Source organism: Plectropomus leopardus, chromosome 12, assembly GCF_026936395.1.
Source record: "Plectropomus leopardus strain MGB_pleo_1.0 chromosome 12, ASM2693639v1, whole genome shotgun sequence".
NCBI lineage: Eukaryota > Metazoa > Chordata > Actinopteri > Perciformes > Serranidae > Plectropomus > Plectropomus leopardus.
In genome coordinates, this window is record NC_142187.1 from 17,964,991 (window position 1) to 17,985,246 (window position 20,256).

Consider the following 20,256-nt stretch of genomic DNA (forward strand, 5'->3'; position numbering starts at 1 on the left):
CTACAGGGGGGCTTAGATTCTAACTGAAAAATGCCGTACTTTTACCCGTGGTCCTGCAGATCCTCAAAAGGTCTTAAAAGGCATTGAATTCATTCATCTATAAATAATGTCAAGATAAACTTTATTATCTGTGAGGGGCAATTTGTTACACAGCCAGCAGTAAAATAAATACATTGCACAACAACTCACAACATGTCCACAGTGAAACAGAAAATTATATTTTACTACTAAGGAATACAACAGCAGGGAGAAATTAATGTTTAAATCTTTTTAATTCAAATAAAGCCTTAATTGGTGTTAACGTGTTTCAAAACAATCTTTCAAGGATTTCATTAATCTTTTTTTAAAATTGCAAAAAAATTGGTTACATCTATTTTTCTTAAATATTTACTGAATACTTCTCACATTAACGTCATGCAGTTCAGGATAGTGGAACCAACAACACTTGATCGTCACTGTAACCCGAATGACATGGAGGAGTGCAAATTCAAAGAAAATGAGCTATTTAACCGAGATTTTGAGGGCATGGCTGAAACCGGATATTTCCCAGTTGTGCTCTATCTTTGTCTCTGCCAGGAGACGCAGACGGAAAAGTCATCTTTTATGTTATAATAAATATTTATTTTTTAGTTATTTTAAAATTTTGTCTTAAATTTAATTCTCAAATAGCATTAAAAAGTTTATTGAAGTCTTAAATATAGTATACAGAGTTCTTAAAGGAACTCTGTATACTATATTGCTGTTAAAACATCTAAGAAATGACTAGCTCCTGTTCGCCCTCGGGATGTAGATAGAAGTTAAATGTGGCCCCACCCATTTCTATAAACATCCAATCAGCTGAGCCTCGTCAGATCCGGTTTGGGGTTTGTGTAGCTAAATGGTAACAAATAATGTTTCAGCTGTGGTGTGGTTTTCTGAGCAGTCTGTTCTGTTTTACTGTTTAGAAGGAGAGGTTTGTCAAACTGCTGGATCAGCTGCACAACTCCCTGAGGATTGACCTGTCCATGTACCGGGTACTGACCGCTTCTCTCCGTCATAACAAACGCCAAACACTTTATGTCACTTAATGCTACAATTTCTGTGTGTACATCATGTATTGGTGTGCCAATTCCTTGTTTTAAGATGGAAATGATGTTGCCTTTGTCGATTTTCTTAAGTAATGCCTTTATCTTATTACCTGAAGAAAGAGAAAACTTTTGACCTTGAGTTAACATTTTGTGCTGCGTTTAATCGTCCGTGTAAATGTGCTTTCAGAATAACTTCCCTGCCAGCAGTCCTGAAAGACTACAAGACCTCAAGTCTACAGTTGATCTCTTGACGAGCATCACGTTCTTTAGGATGAAAGTAAGAATGACTCAAGTCTTTTCTTTTCCTTTCTTGTCTTTTTTCTTTTCACATTAGCACTTAACTCAGAAAACAAACAGTTTTCCAGTACTTTCCCGAAAGCAGCCTGAGGCGTAAACTGAGTATCAGCTGAACATTACCCTATTCAAACTGAAGCTATTATCATGAAGCTCTGTGTGTGTCTGTGCGCATGTGACAGGGTGTTAATGCATGTTTATTGGTATTTGTGCAGCACAGTGAGTTTATGGTGAAATCCCCACTGAGCATAACCTCCTGCTGAGTCTGTGTGTGTCTGACAGCTCTTTGAGGTGAACTGGATTCAACCATATGTTGTGTAACATTTGTGTTCAGGTCCAGGAGTTGCAGAGTCCCCCCAGGGCAAGCCAGGTGGTGAAGGACTGCGTGAAAGCATGTCTCAACTCCACCTATGAGTACATCTTCAACAACTGCCACGACCTCTACAACAGGGAATATCAGACAGACCCTGTAAGTCTGTGTTTGTGAAGCAGATGCTGTTGCATTATTCCTGCTCTTTCACTCTCACGACAAAGAATTCTGTTGCAATGTTAATTTGTAAGCTCTTTCTGTCTCCAGTCGAAGGCAGTCCCTCCAGATGAGCAGGGTCCCAGCATCAAAAACCTGGACTTCTGGTCCAAACTAATCACCCTCATCGTCTCCATTATAGAGGAGGACAAAAACTCCTACACTCCCTGCCTTAATCAGTGAGTCTCTAGTCATAACATCAGCCTAGTTCCTCAAATTTTGCATAAAGAGGCAGTTTTGTAACTTTCACAGCCAGCTTAGGAAAAGTTTGAAGTGGGGTTGATTATCCATAGTCAGTGTATTACCTATAGTCGATGACGGTTGGCACACCCCGAGTGCTGAAAAGCAGGCATAAGTAGTGCAATTGAAGCCATGCAATGTACATCTGTGGACAGGGGCAGCAGCAAAACATATTTTAGCCATCAAAAAAGTACATAACAGATTAAGTATATGCTATATTTAGAATATTTTTGGTACTTTTTCATGCCATCAGACAGCCCTTTCCGACAGGGAACATAAGCTGTTATTTTCACTCTCTCTTCAAAGCCACCAGACTCCATTGACAAAAACAGTCATTCTGCGTCACTGAAGCAGGAGCTGCTGGTCTACTGCTCCCTCAGTTGGTTTTTTTGTGTTACTTTGTGACTTCGGAGTTGAGTTTTTCCTTATTCGATGTGAGGGTTTAAGGAAAGAGTGATGTCGTATGCTGTAAAGCCAATTGTGATTTATGATAAAGTGCTTAAAAATAAAATTGACTTGACCTGAATTGACTTGATTTTCAAATGGTTATTTTAAATTCACCAAAGTCCCACAATAGTACAAACGAACCAAACCGATCAAGACAGCGGTAGACCCGAAACCATTGTGTTCAATGAGACTGTTTTTGTCAATGGAGTCTGGTGGCTTTGAAGAGAGCATAGATTTATATAATGGCCTCAGTTTCAGAAAAAGCTGTCTGATGGCAAGATAAAGTGGTTAAAATATTCAGCTAAAATACGATTGATTGCTGCCTCTGTCCACAGCAGTACATTGCTTAGCTTCTGTGGCAGTACTCCTGCCTGCGGGGGGGTCAGAGTATCAGGCCAAACAGTCAAACAAACAGCTTTGTTTGTTTTGAAGCCATGGGTGGGTCCTGTGAGATAAGATAATATGTAAGGTCCTGGAAAGTTAAGCAAATGTACTAACAATATCGAAGAATAGAAAAATGAAAGAAGTTACAAACATTCACGTGTTCAGTATTGACATCTTTCTATGTTATAATGCGTGTAGTGTTATATTTGCATTGTGCACTGACAGTAAAGGCATTTTTGGCATTTTTGTATGACAGCTGGTTTGGTGGGTCGGGGTAGTTTGGATTTAGATCTTGTGCCACTTTTTTAAACCGTATATTTATTAATTATGGTTACATTTTGTACTGGTGCATTTTTCTGTCAGTGGCAACTAAAAATATACAGAGGAAACACTGATGGAGTTACATAAAAATGAGGCCAGGTTATTCTGTTAAATAATAGAGTGCCATTACTGCATCTAGAACTGTATTTAAGCCTGAATACTGCCTCTTATAGGTTTCCCCAGGAACTGAACGTGGGCAAGATTAGCGCTGAGGTCATGTGGAATATGTTTGCACAGGACATGAAATACGCCATGGAGGGTAGGTGTTTGTGTGTTTTGTTGGGACGGGGAGGCTCGTAAATACAACAGTCATTAGTTTGTGTCAAGAGATCTTTTTTATGTGTAAACTGTAGATGGAGAAAGAGTGGTGAGGTGGGACTTTTCCTCATCCTTTGTTTCTCTTTAATATTTAGAGCATGAGAAGCACCGCCTGTGTAAAAGCGCAGATTATATGAACTTGCACTTCAAGGTGAAATGGCTCTACAACGAGTACTGCAAGGAGCTGCCCACTTTCCAGAAGCATGTACCTGAATATCCAGCGTAAGTGTCGTGTACACAGCACTTTTCCTCCTGCATCTACCACTGTGGCACAGAGATTCATCTCTGCTTGTTTTTTCCTCTGCAGATGGTTTGAACCTTTTGTCATCATGTGGTTGGACGAAAATGAAGAAGTGTCCAGAGATTTTCTGCATGGAGCCCTGGAGAGGGACAAAAAAGATGGGGTAATTGCTTTCATCAGCATCCTTCACATGTAAAATGCTAGTCTGCTAACATACTATGGGAGCTGATCTATGCTTCCAAGGTCCTATGTCCCCAAGGTCCTATTTTCCCATGGTAATTTGCTCCCAACATCCTACGTTCCCAGTGGTCTACGTACCCAAGTTCCTATGTGTTACAGTTCAATACAGAACTATTCTATACACACATTAACCCTCCTACTCTGTTTGGGTCAAATTTGACCAGTTTTAAGTTAGAATACTCATAAATATTACCCAGTTAACCCAAAACTTTGGAGAAAGCAGTTGTTAATTGTTAGTGCCCTTAGAATCAAATCTGACTTTAGACCTCTTTACTAATCTCAACAAGTTTGGAAATGGCAAAAGTCGGCCACAGGTGATTTGCTCACCCTAAAATACCCTAATAATAATTATTTATTTCCTTTTCATACATTGTTTTCCTCTCTTTTCATTGTTTTATTAGTTGGTTAAATTATTGTTCTCCAAAAGAGTAGCTATTATCTAGACTAAGACCTGTGCCAGTTAAATTTCATAACTCTCAGTCATAGTTACAGTCCCCTAACCCAGTGGTTCTCAAACGTACAAAAAAAATAATGTAGCTCCTGCAAAAAAAAGGAAAAAAAAATCAGACTGACTAGCAGAAAACATTTGCACAGTAATCACATATGAACATGAACAAGACTGTTTATTGCTGCAGTTCATGATTGCAATAAAGATAGTAATATTAAATATAAAATGTGGTTTATTAATCTTTTATTTACATTTTTTTTAAATTAAACTTATTATAGTATAATTATATAATTATTTGTTATCATTATTTTACCCCCCCGATCCTCATATTAAGCAAATACAGAGCTGGGAAACAACTTCTTCTTCAGGTTCCCATTATGTGCTTTATAGACCAGTAAAAACTGATCCAATCTGGCCCAATAAAAAAGCCAACCTGTCCCGCCCAACCGGTACACGTGCGTAAATCAATGACTCAAACCCAAAATGCAAACCCACAAACCGGAACTCATAAGTTTCTGGTAACGACCTACTTAATGTTGGCTTTTAAGTAAATTTCTTAAGGCTATGATCTTAGATGTATAGCTGATAACCTACGTGGTTTGTTTACATGAGCTCATAGCTGACAGGTACAGTGGTTTGTCAACGTGAAGATTAAGTATAATATTTAACAAATTCACTATGGACAGAGAAACTCTTACTTGCTGTAATGATATGGTTTTAGGCATACAAATTTGAAGAGGGAAATATTTTAACAGGACATTATGACCGAAGAGATTAAATATGTCAGACCTTAACGGATTTTCTTGGTCAAAAGCTGAATGAGAAAGTCTGACTGCAGCAGCAGTGATGAGACAGCTGCTTGTAGTGTGACAGAGACAGAGAGAAGGAGGGAGAAGGTGTAAGGTGGACTATTGCACAATGTTTCTGTAAATTATAACAACGCCACCCATAACCTGCAATATTTCTGACAAGCTTAGCCAGAACCGCTCAACCTGTAAGACCCTTGGGCTGTGGTTCAGCCCGTGGGTCTCACAGGATCAGGCCCTATACAACTACCAGATGTGTGGGATGTAAACAACAGACATGGCGACACTCAAGGAAGTTAGTATTATGTAAATGCTGAGATCAAGGCAGAAAAGGCATCAGCAGCGATGTCGGTGCTACGTAAGGCCTCTACAAGCCCGTTGTAATCCCCACTGCTGTGTCTACTCTGTCACATCTGCTCTGCCTACACACTGCCTTTGCTGTTTATTTACATACTACATATCACATCTGCATCCCATCGCGTTCATTTTTGAGGATATGCGCAGCAGATGCACCAAATCGACGCAGGCGATGCGTGGCAGCCATCATGGGTATGCATACCCGTAGTTAAAAGGAAGTATATCTCTAACCTAACAGTTGTTGCCACAAAAGAAACCCCAGTCTATCGCTTGCATAATTTCAAGTGCTTTAAAACAAACAACAACGCTGGTTTTCCTGGTTTCATGGGAGGTTATGTGCCTGACTAATTCTTGGAAGGGTGCTGTGACCTTTTGATGTCTGTTGTAAGTCTTTTTGCTAAGCTAACAGACCATTGGCCCTTAGCTCCATATTTAGTGCGCAGACATGATGGTGGCACCAGTCTTCTTATGTAACTCTCAGGACTTCCCAAAATGTCTTCAGTATTCCTTTAACAAACAGTGTCAAGTCTCTAAAGCCAAGTGCGCAGAAAAAATGTAGAGAATGAGTTTTGAAAGAAAGAAAAGAAACAGACGGTCATGTGAGACTCAAGTTTGACTAAAATTCAACAGTCGAATTCTGCTGAGACGGTAATAAATTACAGTATGAAAGCTTAAATTTAAACTCCTACCTGCAGCATTTACCCCTCCAAAAAATGTATTCATGCATTTCTCATGCAAATTCAGGTTTCACACCATCTCTCCTGACTCAGCACATTTCAGGCTGAGAAGAGCGGGTTGAAGGCCTCAAGGAAATCAATAATGACTCAATACCAAAGGCAATTGGAAAAAAACTTCACTGCAGTGAAGTGCAGATGCTATACCACAAGTCAGTGTATACACACACACACACACACACACACACACACACACACACACACACCACTCAGCCTCACTCGCACCTACATATCCATATAGCAAGAGGGTCGATACAAAGCTCTTCTCCCAGCTCTTATGTCAGGACTCCTCTGGGTCCAATTACTGTCGCCAGAGGCAGCTTCTGCATTCCTTTGTCAGCGAAAAACAGCGGTCCCCAGGCCCAGTCACATACCTTAACACTGTTCACTAATGGCCAGGCTGTTAATGAGGGCCCTGCTCCTCATCATAACCCTCTGATCGCCTCCATTGCTCTCATCCAAACATTTTCAGAGGAATCACCTCACAAATCTTTTGATCGAAGACACACACAGCTGAAGAGGGGTCAGTTTCATCCGTGATGTGTAACAGCACCATGAACTTCTCCCAGGGCTGGCCCTCGGGGAATTCCAATCCCCCGCTATCTAACAGTACGAAGATTACCATGCTGCAGCATCAGCACCACAAAACAACGTCTCACAGCTTTCTTTTCATTCTGCAGTTCCAGGTCACATCAGAGCACGCTTTGTTCTCCTGCTCAGTGGTGGACGTGTTCTCTCAGCTCAATCAGAGCTTTGAAATCATCCGCAAACTGGAGTGTCCCGACCCTCAGATCGTTGGCAACTACATGAAAAGATTTGCCAAGGTGACTTTCAGCTATGAATGCTCTCACAGAATCACTTTACCTGAGTAGACACTCTCATAGGGGACCTATTTTGCTTTTCCTTATTTTCTGTCATATACATAATGTTATAATGTCTGCCATGCTGTTTGGTTGAAGTAATCCAAGTGTCCTGAAGCCCTGATGTGCCATGTTGTTTTGAAAAACATTAGTAGCGCTATGCTTTTAGCCTTGCTTTAGCCTTTTTTGGGTGAACTATCCCGCTATATAAAGTGTGAACCTGGAAAAGCATGCAGTAGGTCCCTTTCAATGCAAAATATTCCAGTGCAATATATAATTGTACCCTTTTTGTGTATCTTTTTCTCAGACCATTGGCAATGTCCTGCTGTCCTACGCTGACATCATTGCAAAGGACTTTCCAAATCACGTCAAGAAGGAGAAAGTGGTAAGTGTTAAAGGTAGACGACATAAGAGACAAAACTCAAAAGAAGGCGCTCTTTGGTATCATCTAAGAAGGCCACCAGAACAAGCCACCAGATGGAAATTTTTCTGTCAGCGGAACAAACAGCAGTGACTGATTAAATAGTTTAATTTGAGCTCCATCAAGAGCTTTGGTGTACGTGGTCAGGTTGATTAATTTTAGCACAATAAACTGCTCTTCTACCTAATAGCCGTGCCCAAGTCGCAGTGTTTCATAGTGAATTAGGGCTGTGTAATTAGCTGAATGTGGTGTAGGCTCGGGGTAAAGTGGGCTGCTCTCCCAGAGAGACCAGGAGCCCCGGAGGAGCAGTAATTACTGAAAACTCCTATTTCTCCTGCCCTGTATCACCGTGAGTGCTTTTCGCCAAAGAAGCAATAAAAAAAAAAGTTAGGAGGACTAACCTTGATTGATTACAATAAAACGCTGGAAGCAGACAGAGAAAAGGGGGTGAGAAGTGTGTGTGTGTGTGTGTGTGTGTGTGTGTGTGTGTGTGTGTGTAAGTGTAATGATTTTTTCTGTTTCTCCCCTCAGCCATGTATCATCATCAATAACATCCAGCAGCTCCGAGTTCAGCTTGAGAAGATGTTTGAGGCCATGGGAGGCAAAGATGTGAGTTTCATACATGCTGTTATTATTGTGATTGTGCTGCTACAACATGGCTCTTGTGTTCATCCTATTTGTCTCTTTCTAGCTCAATTTGGAGGCAAGTGACTTCCTTAAGGAGCTGCAGAACAAACTCAACAGTGTAATGGACGACCTCAGCCGCATCTTTGCTGTCAGGTAGGTGTTTCTACTTGGTTCCTGTGTTGAACTAAGACTTGCAGGAGCTAGTTTTCCCAGCTGATTTTATTGTCTGTTTACATGTTGTTTGTGTTTGGTTGTGCAGTTTCCAGCCCCAGATCGAGGACAACGTGAGGCAAATGGGAGACATCTTAGCTCAGGTAAAAGGTCAGACTGTCCCGGCAAACGGCAGTGTGGTTCAGGAGGCCGACAACGTCCTGCAGCCCATCATGGACTTCCTGGACAGCAAGTAAGTACGGCTGGGTATCAAACATCAGCACTGTTGAAGATTGGACTGAAAATATGTCTCAGAAGTTGGAATTAATTAAAATGAACAAACTGTGTATGAGTATGCACTATGGTATTTTTATCACATACTATACTATGATTTTTTGTTGAAATTTTAAAAATACTATACACTGACATTTAAAAAAAAATTACTTATACTTTCTGAATATTGGTAGGTGTTTGTAGTACTCTACACACTACACAAGTCAATGAAAATATATTCAGTGCTGCCTTCATGTCTGTCAGTTGAGAGATTGTGTGTTTCTGTCTTTCAGCCTGTCGCTGTTTGCTAAAATCTGTGAGAAGACCGTCCTGAAGAGAGTCCTGAAGGAGCTATGGAAACTGGTGATGAACACAATGGAAAAAACAATTGTGCTTCCAACACTCACTGACCAGACGGTATGTAATAATAGAAATAATAATGAAGAAAGAAGAACAGTCACTCTTATTTTCTTCATCATTTTAATTTTCTTCTTTGCTTCCGAATTTCAGTGCTTTTCATTGTTGTGTTTCATTGTGATTGAACATTAACCCATCTATCTTGCCATCACCCCGTCCTCTCTCCCTTTCTTCCTTAGGTTATTGTAAGTATGTGTGTGTGTGTGTGTGTGTGTGTGTGTGTGTGTGTGTGTGTCTGTGTGTGTGTGTGTGTGTGTGTGTGTGTGTGTATATATACACAGCCTCTGTTAGCATGAAGAAACACTGTCAGGAGACTTAACACCACCCTCTGTAGCCTGTGTTGTTTTTTCTTTTACAATTCTTTCTCCTCCTGTGGATACCAATGCATCAAAACCTGATTTAAATTGCAGCACGATGCACCAGAGACAACATTACCTGCTCTTGAGTCCCTATAATACCGTCTGACTCTACACCAAAGCACTAAAACCTTCTCTCTGTTCCAAGATGTAGCTGAATGTTTTTACTTAAAAGATACATAGATTAGTATAAAACATGTAGTTTGACTCCTTTCCTCCCTCACTCTTCAAACTCCTGTATCTGCAGCTGTCTGTCCTCACTAAATCTCTTGAACTCACCTCTCACTCAACTGCATATCTCTCAAACACCCCCCTTTTGTTTCTCTCCTCCCTCTGCTCACTTGTCTGTCCATGTCTTCGTCACAGGGCACTCAGATGATCTTCAATGCTGCTAAGGAGTTGGGCCAGCTTTCCAAGCTCAAGGTGATGAAAATACAAGGCAATAAAGAAAATGAATAAAATTCATCTAAAGTACAAACTGCATTTTAGCAGAAACTGTGGTCAAGACTGATTCCTCTGTTTGATCTGTCCTGCAGGAGCACATGGGGCGAGAGGAGGCCAAAGCTCTGAGTCCTAAACAGTGTGCTGTAATAGAGCTGGCACTTGACACTATTAAGGTATTGTATGATCCGTTGAGCAACACAGTGGCTGGAAATCGATGCTCCTCATTGTTTTAAAATATTTTAGTTTGATCTGTTTTTGCTTAAAGGTCCAGTGTGTAGCATTTAGAGGCATCAATTGGGATAAATGGAAAGTAATATTCATAATTATGTTTTCATTAGTTTATAATCACCTGAAAAATTGTTACTTTAGAATGAGCTGTTTATATATGAGGGGAGTCCTCTTCCACAGAGTCCACCATGTTGTTTCTGCAGTTGCCCAGAACGTTAAAACTAAACACTGGCTCCTGATAAGGCCATTCGCATTTACACGTCAGCCACTGTAGTTCTCCTACATAGTCAATTTCCATTCTGCAACCTCAGTACTAGATGCCACTAAATCCTACATATTGGACCTTTCTTTAACATAAAGAAAAACGGAAAGGCAGAGTCTAAAAAACTCTAGACTGACTGATCTCAAATATCACTAAATTAAGATAAAAGTTGTCACGCACAATAATAAAGCCTGTAACATAATATTCCTTTTGTAGTGGTGAACAGATTTAAGCAGGTGCGTTTTATATGTAAATTATTTACATACAAATATTGACAGAGTAAATGGCATTTACATAAGACAACTACAATCATCTAAGGCTGGGGGAAAAATCAATACTGTGTAACATCACATTATTTTGTGTAGCAATATTGTATTGATGCGCAGATTACAAGTATCAATATTTTTTATTATATAATGTATTATTTTAGCAAATATTAAACTTTTGGTAGCATACTACAATAATGAAAGTAGCTGCTTTTTCATTCCACTAGATATGTTTTGCTGCAATAAAAATAAAAAAAATGCTTAAAGAGAAATAAACAGACAGAAAACTCATTTTCATTTTATGAGATAAAAATATGTTGACAAAGGTTTTCCTTAATTTGCAGTTGACAAAAGGTATTTAATTGCAATATATTGCAGTAGATGTTAACAATTACTGCAGTATCGTGATCATATAGCGAAAGGAGGGGGCTCTTGGGGGCTCTTTCCAGGGACACTGGGAATTTTTATGCTACTTTATTGTTTTTATTTTACCTTCTTTTTACGTGTGTAATTCTCTGCTGTTAATTTCATCTCCCCCTCCTGCTTCTTTCATACTATAAAATGCCCACAATGCACAGCAAATTTGAGTGCACATACGATGTACACTACATTCAACACCCATCTACCACAATGCAATACAATTCCAACGTAGTGTCCGAAATCTAGTTTGGTTATTCCCTATATAGTAAATATACTATTTAATACACACTACATAGTGAACAGTGAGTGAGTGAATGAGGGGACGGTTTCGGCCAAATTAGAGTCACCAATTAACCTGCATGTCTTTGGACTCTGGGACGAAACCAGAGAAAACTGACACTGAGACACGGAGAATATGCTAACTTCGCACAGAGTGTCACCCCCACCCGAAGTCTGAACCCTGCCCCAACCTGAGTTCAAACCCAGGACCTCTTGCTGTGAGGTGACAGTGCTAACCACTACACCACTCGGCCACCCTATAAGACAGTTAATAAAGTTTAAAAAATATGAAACTTTGAACATCATAAACATCATGTTTGGTGCACATTAGTGCAGGTTTAGAGGTTTTTAAGTTGCCAAACCAGCTTCAGACTCACCATGATTTGCTCCATAGCTCCAGGGCTGACAAGGGTATTGCACACTACAAAACAGTTTTGTCACAGTTGTGTGTTTCCTGCTTAGAGCTCTCTGTGTCCTACTGCTTGACTGCCTGCTTGCCATCTAACCCGTCTATAAATACGTGTCATGTTACATCTGTTTCACAGCAATACTTCCACGCCGGTGGTGTGGGCCTGAAGAAGACGTTCTTGGAAAAGAGTCCAGATCTGCAGTCGCTGCGCTACGCATTGTCTCTGTACACCCAAGCCACAGACAAGCTCATCAGGAAGTTTGTCCTCTCGCAGGGCGCTCAGGGTACGACTTCAGGCAGCAACAATACACACACACATACACACACACACACACACACACACACACACACACAGAAAGTTCAAACAATTTCACACAAAAATGCTTTCAGTTACTCTCAAAGAGCTCCACCACTTATTCTTACTGTAACTATGGCTTATGGAATTAAATGGGATTATGAGAATAAATAGAATAACTTGCCTTCAGTGTTGGAAGGAAATGTTTAATTCTTTGCTTCAGTGAATTGCAGTATGAATACCAGTAAGTACTGGTTTTACTTATATAGAGTATAACCTTAACTGCCAACAAAAAGGATTTGAGATGAACAGAAAATGGGAATACTTTTAAATATCTTGCTCGTGACATTATTTTCATCTAGATATTTTTTCCATTAGCCATAACACTTTAATTTTTAGTATTAAGAAAGTTTTATACATGCTTCCCGACTGTTTTAATAATGAACACTTTTGCCTTCCTCTATTGATGTCTCTCTTCTGTGTCCTTCTAGTCCACGGAGGGAAAGGGCTGAGGTGCACAGCAAACGAAGACACACCGCCAGAGAAACGTACGTGTCAGCAGTGTTATGTAAAATCTGCATGTCCCCCACAGCAGCTCAGACTTGTGCTCAGACATCTGTGTGATCAAACTGTCAGAAACCAAAGATAGCTCGAGACAGTGAGCAGTGTTAGCCCTCGGCACTCTGCTTCTTGTTTTTTTTTTTTCTCCTTTTCACTTTCCAGTTTGAACTCCTAGAAAAAGCATGTCTAATCTAACTATTTGTGGTAGACAAAGCTTATTCTGTGCACACAAAAAGTTAAAGTCCAGGTGAGAACATAAAACTGCAATGACTTGAGATCAAGAGGAAACTGGGTTCTGCAAGACACAATGCATGTAAGAACAAGTCATGCACAGATTATGTCAGCTGATGAAAAGGAGCTTTTCTACAGATTTTAGTGTTGCAGTTTGGATAGTTTCAGTTTCATCTCTTTTTTCTCTTTCCTTCGATGTGAATAGAGAGTTAAGAACAAATTACCAGCCATTACTGTGTTACAGGTTTGCCATTTACTCAGCAATCGAGCTGGCACAAAAGCTGCATTACCCAGCCAAGTGCTTATGGTATTATCACAGAGAACCTGTGTGTTTGTGTGTGTGTGTGTGTGTGTGTGTGTGTGTGTGTGTGTGTGTGTGTGTGTGTGTGTGTGTGTGTGTGCATACATTCTGCATGTTTAAATTTAGTTCACAATCTGCTGATGTATCCTAATTTTCCAAGTCATCTATCTCAGCTGTGCTACACTGTAGACTGCAGAAACCACTGGTTATGACCATGCAAAGACAAATGAGGACACAATCAACTGAGTAATTACTGAGTGTGGCTTTACAGCGTCTGGAGTTGATGGAGTTGGCGAGGTGGTCATGTGCGTGGACATCTTACCCCAACCTAATGGAGAACACAAGATCAATGTCAAAGGTAAAAAAAAAAAAACAACATGTCCTAGTGTTCTTGTCCTCTCCTGCCTTCCTTCTTTAACTTGACCTGCGTTTGTCCTCCAGTGGTGGCTGCTAATGACCTGAAATGGAAGGCGCAGGGCTTCAGGCCCTTCGTGGAGGTCTACATCATCGGTCCTCACCTCAGCGACAAGAAGAGGAAATTTGCCACCAAGTCCAAGAATAACACCTGGTCACCCAAGTTCAGTGAAAGCTTCCAGTAGTGAGTGTCAGCACATTCTGCAGGATGTGATTGTCTTTGTTCTTTATTCACATGATGAGGTAAAGCAGAATTCGGAAATACACCCTCCTGCTGCAGCTTTCCACTCTGTCCCAAGCCCCTCCCATCAGACAACCATGGGTGTATGCACATGCTTTATAAAGTTACCTAGTGTTTCCCATAAATTAAATTTAGTTAATCTTACTTTATTGTGCCAGCAGCACATTTTCTCAGCCCCTCCTTGGTCCCTGTCTCTTGCTGTTTATCAGACCACAAATGACACAAGAATTAGCCAGATAGTCATCCCATGGTTTCTCCACCTCACTCTCCCGCTGCTGTGGACTGCTTCCCAACAACAGCAGGCGACAGCTCAGGAGACAGAGCAGTAGCATCTTGAATCTGGCTGGTCAACCTTCCCAGCAACTGTTGTCACAGCGGGCTAATGGGGTCTTACCAATGCAACGGCAGCAACAGAAAGTTAGCAGATCCTGAGGAGGGGCTGTCGCTGCTTGCTCTTCTCCCAGTAAAGGGGCTGTAGTGGGGGGGGTAAGGTGTCAAACACACTTTGATTAGAGCCTCTAGATAGAGTTATCAACAACAACAGGTATCAACAACATCCTCTGTCCATCTCTGAAACACTTCACCAATATTGACACAATGTTTTGTTTTCTCTTAGACTTTATTTTAGACTTTACTTTTGTCAAGTTAGTCTTCCTTGTATGTGGTTCCCTTGTAATGAACGCAGTTCTCTCCAGAATAGCCACTTTTTCTGCAGGATTCTCCACAATTGAATCAGGCTTTTGCCGAAGGGACGTCCACTCGCTTCAGCATTAATGCCCTCTCTCTGAAATGACCAGAGTCTCTCATCGCTGGCTAGATTTTCTAAAGCCTGAAAACAGCCAAGAGGAGCTGCAGATGTCTCGTGTTCTCTTAGATCATTTTAACAACCTCCTTAAAGTTTATTATGGGATTTTTGCTTAATGACGGCACTGAAAACTGCTCACCCAGCTTTAACTTGTGGACAGAAAGGAGGATATGCAACTCAGCATACTAATAAAACCATCATACTATAGATAGACTTATCTATAAGAAGAAAATACCAAGAAAACCATTAATTAATTCAGAGAAGACAATAAGATAAGAACAACTTCATAACTTTGTACAAGGTAATTTTGTTGTAATGTATTACCGAATACTACTAAAAAGACATGAAGTAAAATATTGATTTTGTCTCGTTTCAGCTCGCTGGGCACTGAGGTGGGTCCAGAGAGCTACGAGCTGCAGGTGTGTGTGAAGGACTACTGCTTTGCCAGAGAGGACCGCACCGTGGGCATGTCCGTGGTGCAGGTGAAGGACATAGCCAGTAAGGGCAGCGTCACCTTGTGGATGCCGCTGGGCAGACGTATCCACATGGACGAGACGGGCCTGACGGTGCTGCGCATTCTCTCTCAGCGCAACAATGATGACGTGGCAAAAGAGTTCGTCAAGCTCAAGTCGGAGCAGCGTTCAGCTGAGGAGGGCCGCAGCTGAGGCGGCCGCGTAGAGACACACGTGTGCACAAAACCACCAGAGACATAGTACTGTGCACACTTAAAGTAGTCACACCTGCATAGATAGACATGTGCAATACACAAGCACACACATGACAATACTCTATTGTACATATATCTGCATACATTATGCAACATTTACATTGCAATGTTATCAATGCAAACATGGAGGAATATGTTTATAAACATTCATATTTAATTTTGAATATTTCAGCAGCTCACCTCAAAGCTCTCAGTTTAAGGTTAGCCTCACATTAGCCAGTATTTTCCAGCCCCTCACTCAGTCTCTCCCATAACACATCACACCTTTTATACGCTGTACATTTAGATGTGATATAATGCAACGCAGAACTAAACCATGTGAATAGTTTGTGGACGACCACTTTGCACTTTTGCTTCTCTGTGTCTTCAGGAGAGCAGTCCTTGCCTAGCGATGCTCTGTCTGTCTGTCCGCTTGCCTGCCTGACTCTGTGTCGTTCTTCCAGTCCGTCGGTCTTTCTCCAGCCCCTCCCCCTCCTGCTTCTTTCCCCTCCTCGTCGTTTGCTCTGCATAGTCTTCCCACGGTGTGATGTGTTGTGTAGGTTGGAGTTCAGGCACAGATCTAAGATCAGATCCCTTTTTGCCCAAAAATCCAAGTAGAGAAAAAACACTGACCTTAGATCAGTGTCCGGGGGCAACGTCACTGCTTGTCTGTCCTGTAATGTACCAACGTCCTGCATGTTGACCCCAGGAACACTGTGATTCACTTTGCTGTAGACATGGCAACCATTCCCCCACCTTCATAAAAGATGGGTGCCTCCAATATTTTACCCGTGTGAGCATGGTGCAAATATAACCCTGGTACAATAAGGTTTTATAATTATGACTAACAGTCATCATCATGAAGAAGACACACAGACAGTGGGAATATGCTGAGCCTGATATGTGATGTGTGGATAGAAACAAAGGTTGTGGCCGCAATGTGCTTTATTTATTTATTTATTTATTTATTTGAACTTTTCTTGCTTCACATCACAACAAACTGAGCAATACCCCAGTGTCTAACACATCCACACCCCTAGAGTGCACATTAACTCCAAAAAGGGCTACAGGATCAATGGACTGGGATGTCAGTTTACGCACTAATACATGCTGTCCATGCTTCTGTTGGCAAATTGACCACGTTTCCCTACTTGCCCCACTCCCGTCCCCCCGTCTACCTGCTCTGCCACAGACACACCACCACAATGCATACACTCTGATTCAGAAAGTCTCTTATGAGAGACACTGGGGAGGACACCCAAAAGGACAAGCAATGCTGAAGGACACTTCCCCCCGGTTGCCTGCGCATGTAACCTAAACCCATCTCTTTAAGGCAATAGTGGTTTGTTTGTATGTCCACTGAACCTTGTGGTTTTTATGAAGAACAGACCGCCTGTGAACATTGCTGTGTCTTTTGTTGTTGTGTGTGCATGTGTATGAAGGCGTCCTTGCATTTGCTACAAAGTGAGGACCTAGATAAGTAACTAACAAAGTGGGGACATTTTTGGAAAATGAGGACATTTTCACTGGTCCTAACTTTTCAGAGGCCTGTTTTAGGGTTAAGAGTTGTATTTATGGTTCAGGTTAATATTAGGTTTAGATATGGGTAAGGAGCTTTGGAATGTCAATGAGGGTCCTCACAAAGATAGTAGTGCAGGATTTTGTGTTTGTGTGTGTGGGTGGGTGTGTGTGTGTGTGTGTGTGCGTGTGTGTGTGAGCAAGAGGGAGAGAGTGACTGTCACACTTGGCAAAATGGGCTCTGAGATTGTGAGCAATATATTGTATCTACGTACCCTAAATGTATGCGCTGTCAATATAAATACAGGAGCACCAACTGCAATATCCAGATCCAAGGAATGGGACACTTATGATTCTTTTTTTTAATTTAATTTCATTTATGGACTCATAAAATCCCTATTCCTCTTGGAAGTGTGTACGCTTTTTCTCACGTGTTGGGTAAGAAGGAAAGTGTTTTGTCCTTGAATTCCTATTTGCGTTTAGGACCAAATTTGCACGAACCATTTTTTGTTGCATTTATGTTGTATTAGTTTAAGTCCTGTCACTTGTTAATGACCCCTTTACCTTGCACTGTAAAAAAGGTGAGCAAACACTTGCAGTCATAGTCTGGCTTGTCCTGTAGTCTCTCTGTTAAATTTAATGATGTCAGTGACAGTGAGGTTTTCTTGTCGCTGGGTGGAGCTACACCGTACTGTCACTGCTGACCTGTCACATGTTGTCTTTACTGAATACTGCTGAATTCTACCAAAAACAAAGCCTCTGAATGTTGTGTATCCTCAGCAGAGCCTTTTTTATATTATCAAAGGGACAGTTAATCCAAAACCAGGACTCACTTGGGGACACCGGCTCATGCCTTTTAAAAAAAGAATAAAATTGCCATTTAATTTAAGCATCCAAATTTCACTTTTAGGGAAACTTTTGGGGTTTTTTTTTCAACCTAGACCCTATTCTACAATGTTTTTGTGTGTATGTGAAATACACAGAATTATTTTCTAATGTGATCCACTATTGAGAGAGTGCTGCAGCCGCAGCAGCAAAACGGGCTGCACTGGAATCACTACGGGCAATTGTGCACACTCAATTTACATCCATTAAATGCGTGTTTTTGCAACTGACAGGCTTAGATTGTTATTAGAAGTGTCTGACAACATTACAGAAAAGCCCCTACAGAGAAGTGAATTATTTATCTTTACCTTTAGCCGGTGTGAGGACTTCACTTTATGAAATTTTGCAAGATTGACATGTTGCAGGAAGAAAACAGTAGAAATGTTAATGACAGTCAGACAGAGGAGCGCCAGGATAAGTTTGTTGTGTTTGAGTACACAAAGCGTAGCTTAGGGTTATCAACAAGATCTGGCTGAATATTGAGCTGATTTCTAAAAACGTGAAAAAGTCTGCAAAATAGCAGAGTGACACCTCACCTTGAGTGAGACTAATGTAGTTGTAGCCATGATGTTGTCAAACATTTTGAATCACAATCTGAACTTGTCAATAGCAAAAAGCTTTTCTTTTTTTTGTCTTCAATTTATGGGACACAGTTGCCTGCAGTGATGACACTGCCATCTGTTTGCCACTGCAGCTCTTGCCATACTGAACCATTGTCAAATGTTATTGTCACTTGGAAACAAAAACATGGGAAAAAAGGATCCGGGTTAAAGAATACATACGTTTCTCTTTAAATAAAATTGACAATTGTGGGTGAACTAGCCTTTAAATGAGCATTCCCATTTAACACACAGTGCAGTTACATTGTTTTTATGTGTTGAATTCTAGGGCTCTAGACAAAACTTGACATGTCAGGTTGTAGCTGAAAAAGCAACGAAAGAATAACCAGTTCGGGGCTTGTTGGTTGCCTGCTTCATGTATGTACATACACACACACACACACACACACACACAGACCACTGTACATGCTGACGACACCCACACTTAAACACACATCTACACACCGATCTCTGCTCAAGCACAAAAGGGCACATGTAAGATGACATGCATGCATGCACGCCAACACAACCTGCGTGGAGACCAATGATGCCCACCCTGTGAATAGAATCAACTTACAATTGCATGATGGGATACTTTATCGTGCCAGCAAGTGTCTCTTTGATGTGACTTTTTATTTTCCTTTTTTCTTTTCAAAGCTATGTAATGATAAATCATCAATGTTATTTATGTTTTCCAAAAAGGCTTGTGAATATGTCATCTGTAACCAATATGAATGTAATGTGAACACAGAACTCGCATGAGAGAATTATTTTCTACTAAGGATGTTTCTTATTTGTTTCTTATCATTATTGATTGTTCCTTAATGAGGATGAAGTGGAACTGGAATGCAGCCTGATTGTGATCTGCTTCCTATTAAAAGGACATTTGTGTCACAATCTAAACGTCCGCTTTATTATCAACCTGGTGGTGCCTGAGAATCACATCACTGCAATGTTATTTGTGTGTGGAATTGCATTAATTCAGGCATTAAAGCTCAGAAAATAAGCCTTAAACCATAAACACCTTATACAGATGTTCCCTCTCAGACAACAGGCTTTTATATTAACACACATACTATAGTATGTCGTCAAAAATGCGGCTAAAACGTCATACTATAGTGTGTCGTCAAAAATGTCATAGTATAGCATGTTGTTAAAAACATGACCAACACTTCAAAGTATAGCATGTCGTCACAAATATGTCCAAAAAGTTATACTGTAGTGTGGCGTCCAAAATATCACAGAAGTCATACTATAGTATGTCATCCAAAATATCACAAAAAAGTAATGACTTTTGGCATATTTGGATGACATTCTAAAGCATTACTTTTTTGGAAGTTCTGGAAGACATTGCAAAAATTAGACATATCCTGTCTCAAACAGATGCCGAAAAATTAATGCACACATTTGTTACTCCCTATTATTGCCCCAACACGTCCCTGAAGTCTCTCCAACTGGTGTAGAGCACTGCTGCTCGTGTTGTAATGGGAACCAAGAAAAGAGCTCATATTTCTTCTGTTTCAACTTCTTTGCACTGGCTTCCTGTAAAATCCAAATTCCAGACCCTGCCTTGTGCCCTGCTTGTGCTGTGGCTGCACCTCCGGCTCACCTTGATTGTGGTCTTGGTTGTGCTGTTGCTGTTATACAGTTACAACATTTTAACATACGTATAATATGTTTTTTTCAACATGCTATTTTATGGGTTTTGGGGCCGTTTTGAGATGTTTTTTCAACACTGTATACTATAACACGCCTCTACGTGCTATGCTAAGTGGTTTTCAGCTGTTTTTTGGACGGGTCAAATTTTGACATTTTCGCCATACTATAGCCTTGCTTTTTTTTCGGTGGGTTTTTCAACATGCTAT

At 40.8% G+C, this 20,256-nt stretch overlaps 1 protein-coding gene across 1 annotated transcript in view; it reads left to right on the plus strand.

Annotated features, from left to right (window-relative positions):
* The window catches only part of LOC121950959 (protein unc-13 homolog A), a 55,924-nt gene extending 36,636 nt beyond the window's left edge, over positions 1 to 19,288 (plus strand). Inside the window, exons 22-41 of the mRNA XM_088085372.1 lie at positions 945 to 1,013; positions 1,255 to 1,344; positions 1,696 to 1,830; positions 1,939 to 2,066; positions 3,453 to 3,538; positions 3,693 to 3,819; positions 3,905 to 4,001; positions 7,104 to 7,247; positions 7,591 to 7,668; positions 8,236 to 8,313; positions 8,396 to 8,484; positions 8,591 to 8,734; positions 9,048 to 9,171; positions 9,894 to 9,950; positions 10,064 to 10,144; positions 11,972 to 12,119; positions 12,622 to 12,678; positions 13,495 to 13,581; positions 13,665 to 13,821; positions 15,060 to 19,288. Of these exons, the coding sequence (XP_087941498.1) occupies positions 945 to 1,013; positions 1,255 to 1,344; positions 1,696 to 1,830; positions 1,939 to 2,066; positions 3,453 to 3,538; positions 3,693 to 3,819; positions 3,905 to 4,001; positions 7,104 to 7,247; positions 7,591 to 7,668; positions 8,236 to 8,313; positions 8,396 to 8,484; positions 8,591 to 8,734; positions 9,048 to 9,171; positions 9,894 to 9,950; positions 10,064 to 10,144; positions 11,972 to 12,119; positions 12,622 to 12,678; positions 13,495 to 13,581; positions 13,665 to 13,821; positions 15,060 to 15,348 (2,265 nt within the window). The 3' untranslated portion in view covers positions 15,349 to 19,288. The remainder of the gene's footprint in view (positions 1 to 944; positions 1,014 to 1,254; positions 1,345 to 1,695; positions 1,831 to 1,938; positions 2,067 to 3,452; positions 3,539 to 3,692; positions 3,820 to 3,904; positions 4,002 to 7,103; positions 7,248 to 7,590; positions 7,669 to 8,235; positions 8,314 to 8,395; positions 8,485 to 8,590; positions 8,735 to 9,047; positions 9,172 to 9,893; positions 9,951 to 10,063; positions 10,145 to 11,971; positions 12,120 to 12,621; positions 12,679 to 13,494; positions 13,582 to 13,664; positions 13,822 to 15,059) is intronic.
* The last annotated feature ends 968 nt before the right edge of the window (positions 19,289 to 20,256 follow it).